Below are 17,285 nucleotides of genomic sequence, written 5' to 3'. Positions count from 1 at the left end.
GCCTTTGGCTGCTTTACTGCTTTTGGATAGCTGTTTTTACTTAATAAATTAAATCAACATTGAAAAATTGCCAATTTGTTATTTATTTGGGTTAGCTCTGGCTAATATTAAAATTTGTTTAACAATCTGAAACATTTAAGTGTGATGAATATGCCCAAAAAGGAAAAAAGAGAAACCTGGATGGGGCAGATATTTTTTCTCAGCACTGTACCAATGTTTCCTGTTCTGACTTGTTCAAATATTATTCACATTTTCTGGTCAGTAGCACCTCTCATTTAGGACAAAGCTGCAGCAAATCAAGTACTCTTCTGCCAGTTTGAACAATTACCCAACTAAGAATAAATTAGCAACCCAGTATTACATGATGTTACATGATGGCAAAAAGGTTCTTATTTAAATAGTTGGGGCCTTGTTGTGTAAAGTTATTCACCCGTGTTTGCATAGGTTTCGGCCCAAAGCAGGAGCGATCTTTTTCCATTTGCATTCCACAATTCATTTGGGTGCACACTGAAATATTACCTTCAAAAGCAAACAATATTAGTTAAATGACCTTTGGAGTGTCTAAGAATAAATTTAAATGAATGATCACACATTTCAATATAATACACCGGTTTTTGTCTCAAATCTGAGGCAAAGGCTCAATATATGATTTGCAGAATTTTCCAAAATATGTTAAAGATTTTTGCACTTGTTCACAGGCTGTATTTAGTCTGCCTCAGTGGTTTCAACTTGGTTAAACACGTTTGAACAGGCCTCAGGGGTAGGGCAGCCCAATAAAATCACTGTGGCCCCTCAATTGAATTCTATTGATACACTGTAACTATGAGTTAGATTAAACCATATAATTTGGTAATGAAAACTTGCAAACTCAATTTAGTAATTTACTTCACAGTTGTTTAGTACTTCTGCAGTAATCATGGGCCTGTGCATTTCAGACTTTGTCACTCTCAAACAAGGGCATTCATCTCTCCGCTTTGTCCTGATCGTCTTTTGCTTTACCAGGACAGATATTTTAGCACCTTTATAACTGTGACTACATTTCTCCATGAGTATACTGTGCATATATGGTTGTACGTTGCATCCAAAAGTAAAACAGCCGATCATAAACAAAGCAGATGGTCTTGGTATGTAGTTTGAGCCGCCATATTCGACTCTGTTCTCTACATCTGGAACCCATCCACATACTGCATATAAAAAGTGTGTGTGTGTGTGTGTGTGTGTGTGTGTGTGTGTGTGAAAAAAGTTACAAATCTGGTTGCTCAGAATACTTGGTAGATGAGATGTTTATTCACACAAGCCATAAAACACACACACAAGCTTGTGTGCTCAGTGCATTCAATTTCATGTACAGTACTTAATTACAGAAAAATCCAGGTAGGTAGCATTCAGGTTTGACATTACATTTGCTGTCTGTCACACAAGCTGGTACATATCACAGGCACACTGACGCAAAGACACACATACACACGCTCATTCTCAAAAACACAAGAGAACACAATGGGATTAGCGCACAGAGAAAGAACACATTACCACTGACAGGAAGCAGCAATTCTCTGTCGTAAACACTGAACATATTAAGCCTGAGCTAAGAATCAACAACAGACCAGCAGAGGCAATAAACTTCAGATTGACTTTATGCTCACTGAATCTCCTGGCCTTTACTACACATTTCTGTGAACATTTTCCCACTTTGTACTCATTACCAAACTATTTCAATTCCTAAACCCAGTCACGTCAGTGGGAGAGTTTCCCCTTTTTTTGAGAGATAATGGCAGGAGAGCAGGCAGAAGTTTGCAGTAGCTTTATTTTATTCCCAGATAATCGGTCTGGATTTTATTTGGGTTCCTATAAAAGAAAGATATTGTGTAATTCAACCACATATAACTTTTTATCCCATAAAAAGTCTGCAAAAAAACCCAAAAACAAAGTGGAGAATACTACCCACTTTTTCCAGGAAAATCAGTAGTCATCTGATTTCAGCTTCTTTGTTAAAAGTGACATCACTGTTGTGTAATGGTGGGTGGCTGATCAGTAAAGCGCGTGACCCGTGTAGGCTAACTGCAAAATGACTAATGCAGGGTACAATTTTTAAGGACCTGAAAGGAAACTTACATTGGAAACTTTTGCTTTACCAGCTGAATTTCTAAGAGGATCTTAGCTGTGAGCCCTAATTTAAAAAGATGTGTCGTTTTAACCCCCCCACCCCCACTCCCACCCCAATTTTGTATGAGCAAGTCAAGTTGCCATATTAGGCTCCTTGAGTTACAGTAAAGTTTTATTCAACAGTATTTCAGTCAGAACCACTATAGTCAAAAGTTATGGAAGGGGATTAGGGCTACAGGAAAAAGAGCGGGGACGTCTTTTTTTTAATTTTTTTTTTTATTATTATCTCTCAGAATTCTGACTTTTTTCTCAGAACTCTGGGGGAAAAAAAGACCTCCCCACTTCCCCCCCCCACTGCCCTTATCCTCTTCTGTAAAAAGTTTTATGCATAAGTTAGAAAATGTGTGTCAACGTTAGATAGAAAGAACTTTGAGAAGCACAGAAAAACCGCTTGTGTGAATGACTTTATGAAGTTTATAACATTTAAATGGACTGTTTTCTTTCTACCTGAACACTCAAAGCACCTTTCCATTTAAAGTTACAGTCGTTCCAGCCTATAAAAAAAATAATTCAAAGACATAATTAAAAGCCCCAAACTATGAAATTCATGTCCAAGTGAACTTCTGAACACAACTGTTTATGGAAAGCTAGAACAAGACCTCAAATAGGACATAGCAAACACAAATAAAACAAAAATCACATCATCGGCTTAGAAGGTAGAGTTGGGTAGAGATAAGTTGCATACATAGCAACTTTAGCCAGACTAAAGCCCAATAAATGGTGTGGTGTGGTTCATATTTGCCAAACAGGTATGTAAAAGGGTATCATCTCAAACCAGCTGATGTAGATGTAGGGCTAAAGCTCAAGACTTCAGATATTTGTTGTGTAAATATTTATAATGAAAACTTTGAGACAGCATTTATAAATGGCCACTGCATATTCTTTGTGTTGTGCATAAAGATGCATTTGCACGTGTATTTAGTGAATTGCTGCCAATAACTGTTTGCCATTCCGGTGATAAATTATGAATGTAATCAGCCATTTCTTTACAAATCACGCAGCTGATATAATTTAATCTACAGTATCATTCAAGGCAGAAAAGGTAAGTTTATGCTATAATAGTTAACACATAGACCTACCTGGTCTGGAAAATTAACTTGATCACATTATTTTTAATTATTTTGTCATTAATAGGACCCACTTTAAAAAGTACCCGAAGTTCATAAAGTGCATCAAAAGCATTACAATAACAACCACATGTCATGAGATTATTGATCCACGTTTCCTTAACAGTATAAGAAGCTTAAATCAAAATACAGCTGCATTTGCACATGAAAACCTTGTTGTTAATAACATGGTAGTGTATCCTGTATACTACACACTATACATAAAAAATAAATACTGTAGCTCTCTACCTTTTTTGGTTAAAAGATAGCTTAACCTAAGACTTTGTAGGCATCCTGCCCTTTGACTTTCCTAACATGAATCTGGCAGCCTAGTTTAAAGTACGAGGTTTAGACTCTCAGGGTTGATAAGGGAAGTATCATAATACCAGTGATCAATATTTGTAACGTACTTGCAGACTGTCTATGACATCACTGCCAAACTTTGGATATTTCCTTTCCCATCATCAGCCATTTTTCTTTAATTCATAAAGAATGCAAGTCATGAGGGAGACAAAAGCTCCGGAAAAGTCAGTGTGCATTTAGCTGAAACACTAGAAGTGTATGGAAATGCCCAGTAATTGGCAAGAGACGGCCCCAAACTGATAAAGCTGCTTAGAAGTTCTTATCAGCTTGATGGCATGGACCATTACCCAAAAGAAACACTGCTGTCACCCAGCAAACCTCTGCAGCTTCGGTGCTCATGTAGGACAGCGCACAGTCTACTTTCATGTCCAGTAAACACAAATATCAATTGATGGCAAAGCACTGCTGCGGTCACATATTTTTTACTGAATCAATTTGCTCCGTGTACAGCGTTGGCCGAGACAGTTCTAGTTTGGTATTTTCTTTAGCCAGCGATGATTTAAATACAGATCCCCTCTGGGCTATCAGGGTGGACTGGCAGACAGAGGTCCAGCAAAAGTGCTGTACGCCGGGGGAGAGTAGGATGAAGACCCAGGGGTCAATGATGGAGTTGATGGAGATGAAGCGGAGCGCAATCAGGTCTGAGGGGTGATCATTCTCGCCATTGTAGTTGATGTACACTCGAATCTGAGGGAGGAAAGAGAAGGCAAGGAGTGAGGATAGAGAGATTATGAAGATTAGCATTCCAAGGTACAATCTCAAAGCGAACATCATGGGCAACTGTTACACAGAAAGGCACACCACAGCTAGCATCCTGGTTCCAAATCAAACATTAAGCCTTTAATAGTAAATCATCAGATACAGACAGTTTGATATACGGGGCTGAATTTGACCTAATTTTAATTTAATGCTGCCTGCATGTGGAAGGAGTATGGAATCATCTTGACAGTGAACGGTGCAAAAGCCAGCCAACATCCAAAGAAGAAATTACAAGAAAGCCAATGTTGTAGAATAAAAGTGGTAAAAAAAAATACTACGAATGTTAAAGTTTCGTGGAATTGTTTTTGCATTATTGCTCTAGCTAGCAAAATCACATCCGCTTATACTAGCCCATTTATTTATTTATCTATGCAGAATCTGTGGCTCTAACATATATTGATTATTGAGGAAATACTGTTGGGACATCTAAGAAACTGGAGACTTTTCCTTTGTTTCTCTTCCAGCGAGATTAGCATGATAGTAATCAATCCAACGGCGAAAATGTTGCTGGCGAGTGGACTAGTGCTGTAAATTTTTAAAAAAGTGGAGAAATGGTCTCCACTTACACAAGAGGTTGAGGACAGAAGCCCAGATCTAAACTAGATTACATAATAACCAATGATAATTTGGGCTCAGTTTATCTTACAACCTGATCCCATTATGCATATTTCTAATTGTTTTGGTTTTAGTCTGCATAACTAATTTCTCAAAAATAAATAGCACTACAGTTTATCCCTAGTAATGCGCACACAAGATATTTTTAGTAACTAATGTTCTACATCAGAAAGAATATTTGAATTTCTTGCAACTCCCAAATATGGGCTCTCATGCTTACAGCCATTCACTCAGTTTACAGACAAAAATAACAATAAAATGAAAGTATGCTTACACATTTCGCCTCGCCTCTGTCAGTGCGCCCCAGGGCAGCTGTGGCTACAATGTAGCTTGCCATCGCCAGTGTGTGAATGTGTGTGTGAATGGGTGAATGACTGAATGTAGTGTAAAGCGCTTTGGGGTCCTTAGGGACTGTGTAAAGTGCTATACAAACTAAAATCACACTCTAAGACACTCTTGTGGTAGTTCATGATGTACTCTTGTGTCCCCCCATGTTTTAGTTTACATAAATTTTCCTTTTTTTTTTTATGTTCCAGGATATAAAGTTCCCTCCTTTAACTTTGTTTGCATGAAAAAGATTTCTCAGGCCAATTGCATATCTACTGATATAGTTAACTACTTGGTTAGGGTTAGGTAATAATAAGCAGTTTGGTTAGCTGTACATGGTCTGGATAAAAATCCTCTCTAAAGAGTCTCAAACATATGATCTGCAGGTAGGAAACATGCTTCCAACTGAAGCACCTTTTAAACTCGACTGAGTTCAAATTCAGATCTTTTCCGTTTTTGTAAGCTCACCATATGATTTTCATCTGCCTCGGTCTACAACCTCCAACCTTGTTCAAAAGACAAAAATCAAAGAAAGGAAGCAGAAAAATTGACTTTCCAAGTCTCTAACCTACACAGCCATTGCTATGATGTGCCTATTTGGCAATCTTTTATAAATAATTGATGTATTATAACGTACTTGAGCTTTTAATTACAGCTGCTTTCATTAGCACCCCTTAGGCCAAGAATGAGCATCAAATTACACTGATTAGTTCCTCCTTTGCAGCTGGAATGTCAGTGAAATCAGCCACTGCCTTTATTGGCAGGAAGAAGCAGTAAAATCCCTCGGCGCATAGCCACAAGGTTGAGAACCAGCATGTTAATACAATCCATGGAAGCTGTGACTAGTCTGCAGGTTTAGAAATGACTGCTACTCTCTCTCGGGGATCGAGGGGAACAATATACAGTTAAAAGGATCAAATAACAAGGGACAATAACCTCACAATATTTTACATGCTCGCTGTATTCCCTAACAGTGCTGCTCTTATTCACTTCCTGTCCTCCACCCACCCTTTTTCTGAAATTCTTTTTTTATTGCTATCTGCAAGTTTTTCTTTAGCACTTTCTCTTTTGCTTTCCACTCTACATTTGTGTTGTCACCTATGAGAGCATTCAATTTATCATCTGGGAATAAAGAGTCATTTCCATGAAAAAGGTGTAAGAAAAATCTGCATGCATTTCAAAAATACAAATGATGAAGGAACAATGTGAACAACCTTGGAATAAAACACAAAATGTGCCTTTTGCGTGTTCTGTTCTTTAATTGCAAACCCCAGTGCCATTTTAAACAAAGCCAGATGGGATCATTACTCTGATTAGTGACAGTCCTCACCATGTGTGAGAAATAAGAATGCGAGGAGACAGAAATCAGACTTTCACCTTTCACCAGAGTCCACGTTTCTCTCAAAGCACCAACAGGAAGTATATTGATGAAAGCGTAGATGTGAATCTTTGAGGGTACTGATCAGAGAACTAATGTCATCTGTTTTAGTTTCATTTCGAAGAGCAAAATGTTACACTGCCACAGTGTATGCTGAGCAGATACTGAGTCACAGGTGATGACATTATTAATTTTGCCCTCATGTTATCGTGTTACTGGCTAGCGTTTTCAAATTTTAATGCAATCACAGATAACCACATCATCTGTCCACGATTTCATATCCGCAGAAAAATGTAATATGATCTTGCCATGTGGCTGTGTGTATTTGATATCCTGACTGTGGTCTCACATTGCAATCTGGACACCCAAGAGTATATAGAGTATATCATTGTGTCCTTGGGAATCTCACAACCATTTTGCAAACATGAAAAACCTTAAATATTTATTCAAGCCCCACCTTCTTGAGCTACAGTCATTATTAGAGAACTGCTCAGTGATGACAGTCACAACATCAGATCTTATCAGTGAAAAGGGTAGCAGTTTTATCACTTTAAAATAAACTGGGCTTGAATGCTAACGTATGACTCTACTTTGAAGGCAAACCTTCTCCATTTTCAATGTGTGCTGCACTATCATTCGGCTAGTATTTGCAGACAAACATGAAAAACTACAGGCAACTATGGCAATCTGCTAGGAACCAAAGCAATGACTAGGAAGCTTTTGGTGCAACTACTTCTTTGCAACCAACTTCACCCAAGCGACCGCCAGAAACTTCTAGAAACCATTGTCAACCAGTCAGAAGCACATTTTTACATAGCAACCATTGGCTGTATCACATCCTATATGGTGGGCAACTCTTGTGCAATATGCATGTGATGTCATTTAAGAGGTAAAATACATCCTCCTATGTCCATACAATATTACAAGAAAGAGAATTGTACTTGATGCTAGACGTACTTTTAAAATAAGGGACTATTTCGCTCTCTTGTGTGCCTCTAGACTGATATATGGAAAAAGGTTTTCTACATCTTCCTGTGGGTTAATGTGACCATTCTCTAGAAATATGAGGATAGGAGAGGACAGGAGACATGACTGTGACAGCCACAAGTAAGTGATTTATGTTATTCATTAAAAGAATAATATGTCTGAAACTAATGTTATGAATACTTCAGTGAGCGGTGGTAAAAAGTCTGATGACTCAGTCGCTTAATAGCTGAACATGACTGACATGAAGATGCAGTCTGTCCAACAGAATCACCAACTTTTTTTCTATTTAAAAAAAAAAAATACAGAATTAGTTTGCATCTAAATGAAGCCATCAGGTCACCATAATCATACACCCTAACTAATCAGTTTTGCATGGTAAAATTAGCAGTTTTGTCAATGTAATCTGGTGGAGTTCAAGAGTTTGACTTCTTGTTAAGAAGCGCCATCTGAAACCAGGAAAAGCACTGAAAATGTTCAACATATGACATACATTTAAACTGATATCAACACATGTAAGTTTACTTTCTTGCTAGAAGGCAATACTCCATCGTTGATGGTGTTAAAAACAGACTAGTATGGGTAACACGTAATTAAAGCGGATTATCCCCAACTAAGTGAAAACAATTTACTCAGAGAATATGATAAAAATCTTAAAATGGTTATATGGACTGAAAAAAGGCAACCCAGTTCTAGAGATATACATCATCAAATACATATTTTATTTTATCTCTCTCCAGTAAAAATAAAACCACAAAAATTTGACTCTTCATTTATTTGGAAGTGAGCAAACTTACAAATTTAGCAGGGGACCAAATAATTATTTCCCCCACTGCGTTCTACTGTAGCCCAAGTAGATTTCCTTCCTCCCTCATGTCCCCGTTTACCCTCGCTGTACCAAAAGTCATCCATTTCACTGAGTTGCCTGTTGAGGCCGTGAAGAAAACTGATCTCAGTGTCTTGTACCTGCCTACAGAATTCTACATCTGGCTGCAGTTGTCTGATAGTAATACTCATTAACACAATTAGAAGCTGTCAAAATGTTCAGTTTTACGGCTTCCTGTGATGATTATGCTCCTCATTAGTGTTGGAGACATTATTAAAAAGTCCTGTGTATGAATAGCTTATGTTACAAAAGCACTACAAATTTTAAGTGAGTGGATGTGTGACAATTTGAGGGATTTACATAATGATCAAACAATAACTGTTAAATGAATAATACTCCTTGAGGAACACTCTCTGAAAGGCTCTGCTTGTAAGAACACGGTTCATAAAGTGGCTTCTGCCTTGGCGTCATCTGCTTTTTATATTGTGGCTGATATTAAGTTAAGTATAATGCACAACTTGGCAGACACTGCAGAGCTGAAGGTTATAACTCCGTATTTCAGGTCAGAGCTGAGAACCAACAGCACACAGGATGGCACTTATAACATAACCGATGTCTGCAACAAAGTGCATGGCATCATATTCTGCTGGGAAAGCTACTCATTTAACATTTAAAGAACAAAGTGACGCTTAGGAAATCAAATTTTTCTCATATGTCTAAACTGGTTTTCATTTGCTAAGCTAGTCAGAAATATCATATAACAAAGTCTAACAACATCAAGGTTTTGTGCAATGACATCATCTAATCAGAAGCTGTGCTAGATATTTAATATATATATATATATGTATTTGGGTAGTTAGCTATCCGTCACACTGTCACAAAAAATTGGCAAGATGCTCAGGGTAGGGCTGTTCGATATAACGATATATATCGGATGACGATATAAAAACATCTATGTTTCATTTTACGCTATCGTTTGTTTCGTGGTGTCGCAAAATAAACTGTTTACGGCAATAATTTTTCATTGTTTTGATGGTCACTGTAGTGGCTATATTAATTTCTTAAAGTTCTCTCTTTCTCTTATATTTAATATAACCACACTACGGACGGACAAGCGCCTGTTTTTATCCGTTGTCGTTAGCAACAACGATGGTAAAACCATCGCGTGTCCGCTTGTTTATTTTCCACATAAACCTTTCATGATAAAGCTCAAGATCCTGTTGAGACTTTTCAAAATAAACTGAATCACGTGAAAGATGCAGAGTACTTATGGATGAGAAGCAAAAAAGAGCTGTCAGGTGCTAAAAAATAAACCTTAGACTCAAACGTTAGAACAGGCTTTTCTCCGCAGCACGCCGTGTAATAAATACTCACAAAGAAAACAGCGGCCGTTACAACTTATGTCTAAAAATGCATCTTTTAAAGCATCGGTTAAAACACTCGACTCCAGGTACACGACACCCAGCTGGAAACACTTCACGCAAGTCGAGCTGCCCAAGATTCACAGAATTTACAGAAAATGTTAAATTTTTGTGATTTATATCGTTATCGGGATGATAGATGTCTTAATATCGGGATATGAGATTTTGGTCATATCGCACAGCCCTAGTTCAGGGTGTTTGCTGCCTCTTGTCCTATGTCAGGTGGGATGGGCTCCAGCCCCCAGCGACGCTGAAATATTTGATGGATGAATAGATGTCAATACATTTTGCAGCCCTAAAAATACTAAAACCTTAAAAAAAAAAAAAAAAAAAAAAGGTTCCCTCTGCCTCCTAGTAGATATACACCTATGGTATCAATTTCAAAATCCTTGCCGATTCCCTTCTTGAGTTATCACATTCACTAAATTTTAAGGAAACTTGACCTCTAAAGACTTTTAGTGGGTGGGTGGGGGGTTACAACAATCATTCCAGTCCATTATTTTTACATCTAACATCATGGTAAATGATTACTACCATCCCTTGAGCAATCATCACAGATGTTGTTGTATTTATGATGTTGTTACAAGTGAAATTTCTAATTGCACTTGGAAAGCCAGATACTCCTGATCTTCTCATTACAGCCTGAATGCAAATTGCTTTCTGATGACATTACTGATAAAATCTTAAAGGTTGCTTCCAGTTGCCAAGCATACTGCAAGTGAAGCCTGCTGTTTGGAATGATAACTTGACCTTAAAACATAACTTCTATTTGATGGGGGGGTCGGGTGGGGTTGAACTGTAGTCTTGGACATTTGATTATCTACTCACTGTTTAAATAAAACTTGAGTATAATAATAATGACAATGTGTATGTGCTAGTCCCCGCAGGGAAATTATTCCTCTGGATTTAACCCATTCACCCAGTGAAGCAGTGGGCAGCCACCAGTGAAGGGACGGTACCTTGCTCAGGGGTACCTCAGGGTAGCTGTTCAGTGGATTCGAACCCCCAAAGAAGAAGAAATCATTAGGAAAAATATAGCTTGGAATCATAGTTACCTTGATAAATATCTTCGTTTTTTTTTTTTTGTCATTTAATAAATTCGTAATTCAGAGTTGTGGCAGTGCAGAAGCCTGGCCCAGCTGCAATAAAGCCCTTTCACATAGGAAGTGGGATGTGCTGTGCTGCGCTCTGAAACCGAGTCTTTTCTATGGCTTGTGCCATGCAGTTTCCTGTTGTGTTGAGCAAAGCATAGCGCAAGTTTGCCGGGCAGGGAGCACTTGTGGAGGTGTGGCAAAACAAATTTCTGGCTGATCATTCAACATAGCCGTTAGTGCAGCGCATGCTGCTTCCCATATAAAGGGCAAAGACGTAATACACCCTGAAAAACTCGCCAGTCTATTTTATTCATGCATCCATCCATACATCTATCCATTCATTCTCTTCTGCTTATCCTTATCGGGGATAACTTTTCAGACACAATTTCTCTGCTGTAGCTGCTTAGTGGCAAAGTGCCTAAAGATACCATTTAAGTTTTCCGATATGTAGATGAAACACTGGTTTATCCCTTGGGTTAGGTAGTTTTGTATGCTTGAATGATTCATAGGCCAGTGTTAAGTGGCTTAACAAAAAGAAATCAAAAACAAAACAAGACAAGACAAAAAAAAAAAAAAAAAAAAAGGTAAAAAAGAAAAGATGTGAATATTTTAGCAAGCCCCTGTACACAAACTGAAGTGCATCATCTTTGGCTTGAAAATAGGCAGCAGCTTCACTACAGAAATTTCTGTCTACACATCAAAGCATCAAAGCAACTGATAATCTACTGCAATGTTTATGAGTTTTGCATTTCCACCACATGTCTACAGAGAAACAGTGACATTTGCATATGTTTCAGACTTCACACAATAAACAGTATCGGCTCTGGGTGACATTTTGACACACTTCTGATAAGATAGCAGTTTTTCAGCAACCAGGCTAAAAAAAACCAAACCAGTTTCATCTTTCAATCAGTACTCAAGATCAGATAAGCTGAAAAAGAGATGCATTTACATGAGTCGCATATCAGTCAAACCGCTAAGCCTGTACTTCACTTTCCTTTTGTAAATACCTAAACATTGTCTCTAATTTTGTATAAGTGGAACAGGGTTTGTGTTTTAAGAGGTCTGAAATAGTGGTAGTGTAGTACTAAGGTAGTGTGACACAGTGTGAACCTAATAACAAGTACTCTAACCAAAATATCACTATCACCAAAGTGTATAAAGGATATAAAGTGTCCAAAAAGACTAACCTGTAAGCCTGCATAACTAACAATGTAGCACAAAAACTGCAGTGACCTAATCAGGCCGGTCACAAATAGTAGACAAGGGATGTTAAACATGTGGTCTGGCTGGCAGAACCAGACAGCTAGGAGTCAATTCAGTGAAGGGTCTTGCAATTGTGAAAATTGTAGGCAGTGAAGAAAAAAAAAATTTATTTATTTATTTATTTTGTCTATGGAAGGAGGCATTAACCCTTCCTATTGGTCCCCACTCCCTGCTGTGATTAAGCGGGAGGAGGGACATATTTAGGGATGTTCAGGAGTTCAGGACCCCAGAGCCCATCTGACCCCACGGCAGAGAAAAAAACTACACCCACCCTAACATTCAGTCAACTCCCAGACTACATAAGACAATAAACAACAAGGTTAAGTCCACCCTCCACCTCTGGTAGATTCACCCACCTGCAGAGTGGTCTCCTCAAAAGAAGAGACAAAAAACTCTGAATTGGCCATGAATGGCTCCTACGGATTCAGTTCAGCCCAAACAAACTGATGAACAAAGGTCATTTGCAGAACAAGACTCCATTGTCACTTACCACTAGTGGCAGTGTACAGATGATAAAGATAATGGTCATGACGACCATCAGGATCAGGTGCTCCACCTCCTCTGACATGGACAGAAGCTTGCGCTCACTGTTGGATCTCATTTTGGACATCACTGAGCCATTTCTCCTCCGGCGCTGGTACATCCTATACAGCTGGTACACCACAAAGGCATTACACGATACAGTGGCCACCACAAGCACCAGCATAATAGTGGCATACAGAATGGCATAGGCTTTGTTCCGTGGTTTCACTGCATTCATGTCAATGAAGCACCATGTGCCTGGGCAGTATTGTACATATTTCCCAAATCCAGCAAAAGGGAGGAGACAGAATATTATGCACAACAAAAACACCAGCAATACTGTGATGTATGCACACTTCTTGGTGACATGCTGGCTGTACAGGTAGGGGTACCCGATGGCAAAGCATCTTTCTAGTGCTGTAGTGAAGAGGAGCAACGTGGTAGCCAGGCTGAAGAAGGTCATAGTGGCACCAAAGTACGAACACAAGCTGCAAGTTTTAGGCCTCATACCAACCAGGGTTAAGTTGCGCGAGTATGAAAGCTGCACTAACGGGCTGAGAAAACAGGTTCCAGTCAAGTCCGTAACCACCAATGATGTGATGAGGATGTGGAACAAGCTGCGCTGCCACGTGCCTCCACTCCTTACATTCCTGCGTCGCCGTATTTCCAAGATCACCAGGGCAGCTACATTTCCAAAGATGCCTATAGCAAACATGAAGGCGCTGATCACGGGGTTCGCAGGAGGGTTAATGTGGTGCTTGAAGTGGCATGTATCATTGTCTACATCCATCCTTGAGCAGTTGCTTTCACCCATCCTGTTAAACCAAAAAGAGGAAAAGAGATCTGTGAGACTTAGTCTTGACAACAAAAAAATTTTTCACTATTATTAGCATGATCAAAATGATTGGTGAAAAATGTCTTGACAAAATACAACTCAATTGATAAAAGTACTTTTAACAGAGTTCTAAATAACACTAGCAAAATTTTAAATGGGAATTATTATCACACTATCAGTATGTATTATTTACTTTTAGAAAAACGGAAAGAACCAGACTCCACAATGCCTTTCTTTCACTGTACCACCGTGGCCCTCATCAGGATACACAAGTACAAAGAACCAACCATGTTTAGTATGAGCCAATACCACTGTGAGAGTATATACAGTCTGGTCCAATAAAATAAAATATAATAAATTACCACCTGGACTTATATATTTTATGATATTCAAGGAAACTGCTGAAACTGCTAAGAAGTATAAACATTGCAACAAATTATTAAGGCCTAGAAAGATGTTGCTCAACCATAAGCTTTGAGTAACAAATTTGGTTAGATTAAAATAACTAAATAAAGAAACATTGTTGTATGTAACATGTTACAAAGTTACAAAGTAACGTGTTTACAAAGTAACGCTTGACTGTAATCATATTAGAGTTTTCTATAATGCAGTAAAGTAAATTACTGTACCAACTGCATTATAAGGCTAACACAACTTCAGCTCTTTGCAAGCACCTGCACAGGCAGCATGCAAACACAAATCTAGCCAAGAACCCAGAGTGATGATAAAGCCGAGTCCATGGTGACTCCAGCACAGTAACCAGGCCCTGAATTTCCACAGTGATGGGCCATCAGCCTGCAGCCTCCATTTCTACCTGTTCGTGTTTCTAAAATAGAATTACTGTGGCGATTCTACTTTAATGTTTAGGCTGGTTTTCATCTTTGTTTGGCTTTGTGTTTATAAGTAAAATGTAATTATGTTTTACAGAGTAACGAGAAAGTAATATGCCAAGAAGACAAATTACTTTCTCTGGCATGTAATTACATTCCATAGTGCATTCTTTTAAGTCGAGTAAAGAGAAATGTGTAATGCAATTGTAATACATTGCAAGAAAAGCACTTTCATACACATATTATGTAAAGAACTCAAGAGATTGGGTCTGAAGAGCTATGTAGCCCTAAAAAGACCACTTATCAGTGAAGCTAACTAGAAGAAAGGCTTCAATTTGATAGGGAGTGTAAAGATTGGTCTCTACACCAGTAGAAAAAAGTCACATGGTCTAATGAGCCCAGTTTTACCCTGTTCCAGAGTAATCGGAACATCAGGGTAAGAAATGAGGCATATCATGAGCCCATCATGCATAGTGCTTATTTTACAAACCAGTGGAGGCAGTGTTATGATCTGAGGTTACTTCATGTGCCCCCCCCCCAAAAAAAAGGTCAGATGATTACCTAAATATGCTTAATGATTTTTCCATTAATTCATTTCTTTCTTCCCTGATTGTGCTGCTATATGCCGAAAGCTACATACTATCCTTTTAAATTGTGAACGAGTAGCTTGGGGAGCACAAGACATCATTTTCACATATTGTCGCCACCACTGACTCCAGACCTTCACACCACTCAGAATCTTTGGGATGCCCATGTGTGTCCATGTGACATCATAAAAGCTAAAGTCAGGTCAATGATATAATAGAGTGTATGACGTTATTTGCCTGGACAGTGTACACATGACAAATAAAATGAAAGAGCATGATAGATTCCCCTCAAGAGAAAAACAAACACGCCACATAACTCAACTACGCCCAGTCATCTTTCATGTTTACAGTTGCTCATGTGTTTTGTGGGTGAAGCTGAACTGCTGGCAGTTGAAGACAAACTCAAGTCTATGCAAAGGAAAAACTAGAGGCCTACAAATCTCTTATCCAGGACTTTTAATACAAAGATTTGTTGATTTATGTGTGTAATGTAAATGATAAAATACTAGCTTTAACAATGGAGCAATATCATAAAATGTACTGAACTAACAGAATTAATGCATGCAGCTCCAGCAGGTGCCTCAAACTCTGTGTCACAGTTGTGGCTTAAGAAGACAAGAAAAAAGAAATCATGTGTGTACTAAACCACTCGACTACTGCATTTAAACAGCTGGTTTTAATGTTCACTTTGACATGATGAGGGAACATGAACCTCTATAGCTAATTTGCTTGTCAACACATGATCTTCACTGCAAAGCAAATTGAATTCTGACTCAGCTTTAGGGAATGCTCTATGAGCGCTAAGTTCCAGCAGTTTCAAAATGACTTTCATTTGTTTAACTTCCGCTCACTGGTCCAAGAAAATCCAGTGTTGGCTGCCAAGAATGTTTACTGGTGTCATTTAAATTCACACCATTTTGACTGAAGCCAATAACGCTGATAACACATGGCGCACACTTGATGTTTGAGGGCCTTTGTCTGACCTCACTGACCGCACACATGCTGTGCACAAAGGAAGATTCCCCCCCCCATCATTTCTCCTTTTTTACATTTGCAAAAATTCCACTAGTATATCTTTTGGAATTGTGAAACCCAAAGTTCTTCCTCTTTTTCCTCAGCAGTTAAGAGATATTAGCTGACAGGCAGAAAATCAGAAAATGTATCTCAAGCCTTCACACAGTCACTTTTACAACAGCTGTGTTGATTTTTTTAAGTCTACGTCTGCATACTAATATTGCACATTTGCGCCGTTTGCATGACTTTCTGTGGGTGTGAATGCCTTCACTTCCACTGGATGTGTAACAGGCTCACTTGCTGTGACTGATTACGCCTGCTGTTACTTTGGGCTTCAGATGCTCCTGAACTGTTTAAACAGCTACAAAAACAACGCCGGGAGTCTGAAGGATGTGTCCAAGTTTTGGTTCTTGGATGAAGTTCTTTGCAGATTTTTCATGAAGTCAGTTTTTGACAGCTATTTTAAAATGTTGCGAAAATTCTGGAAAACTGTGACTTTATTAATTAACACGCTTTTATGAAAACAAACGCGCCAGCTTCCGTTTAATTTAATATCGATGACTTCTTGTAAACAAGTCACGGCGGACTGCTGTCTGGTTTCAAAGTAGATATTTAATTGGTAAAAATGATGTTTGAAGCATGTGACGAAGGCTTTCAGTTACATCATTCACACTCAAGAAAACAATGCGACTGTCCCTCACAGAAGACACATCCAAAAAAATTAAGTTCTCACCTGCTTTTTGACTTTTCTTCACTAGTGTAGAAGTTTGTCGTTTATCAATGTCCCAGTCGAGTCGCAATGCAGGCAAAAACACAACAAAATACCCACCGTATATTCCCGTTTCTTTCACTTACGGCGCCGCTCTGGATTCAAGGTAAACTGGTGCGAGGGCGAGGCGCGCGCTGCTGTGAGAGTCAGGCATGAATGGACCCGGGTAAAGGGAATCGTGCGGTGACGTCACACCCAATAGGTCCACCCACCCAGCGTGTGCGTGCCCGTGCAAGCCTTACCTTCAAAATACTGTTAAATAGCGCTCACTGTAAGTTCAGCTACAGAACAGTCTTTGTTCAGTTTGTCTGTCAAACTGCAGTCACATGACGCGGATGATACTTCCCTGTTTAAACAAGTATATAATGTAGCTTCACTTCGGTAAGAATGAGAACCGATCACTCCTAAGTTAAAGAAAGTGCCACA

General features: G+C 38.8%; 1 protein-coding gene across 1 annotated transcript; it reads right to left on the bottom strand.

Annotated features, from left to right (window-relative positions):
• Positions 1 to 1,265: 1,265 nt before the first annotated feature.
• ptger2a (prostaglandin E receptor 2a (subtype EP2)) lies at positions 1,266 to 17,067 on the bottom strand. The gene is made up of 3 exons (XM_003440897.5): positions 16,824 to 17,067; positions 12,793 to 13,639; positions 1,266 to 4,319 (listed from the first exon to the last, which is right to left on the bottom strand). Exons 2-3 carry the CDS (start codon positions 13,636 to 13,638, stop codon positions 4,044 to 4,046), a joined length of 1,122 nt encoding a protein of 373 aa, XP_003440945.2. The 5' UTR covers position 13,639; positions 16,824 to 17,067; the 3' UTR covers positions 1,266 to 4,043.
• Positions 17,068 to 17,285: the final 218 nt, after the last annotated feature.

The sequence above is a fragment of the Oreochromis niloticus genome, linkage group LG23, assembly GCF_001858045.2.
Source record: "Oreochromis niloticus isolate F11D_XX linkage group LG23, O_niloticus_UMD_NMBU, whole genome shotgun sequence".
Taxonomy (NCBI): Eukaryota; Metazoa; Chordata; class Actinopteri; order Cichliformes; family Cichlidae; genus Oreochromis; species Oreochromis niloticus.
Note: the sequence above shows the minus strand (reverse complement) of the source record. Positions and strands in the feature narration are given on the sequence as shown.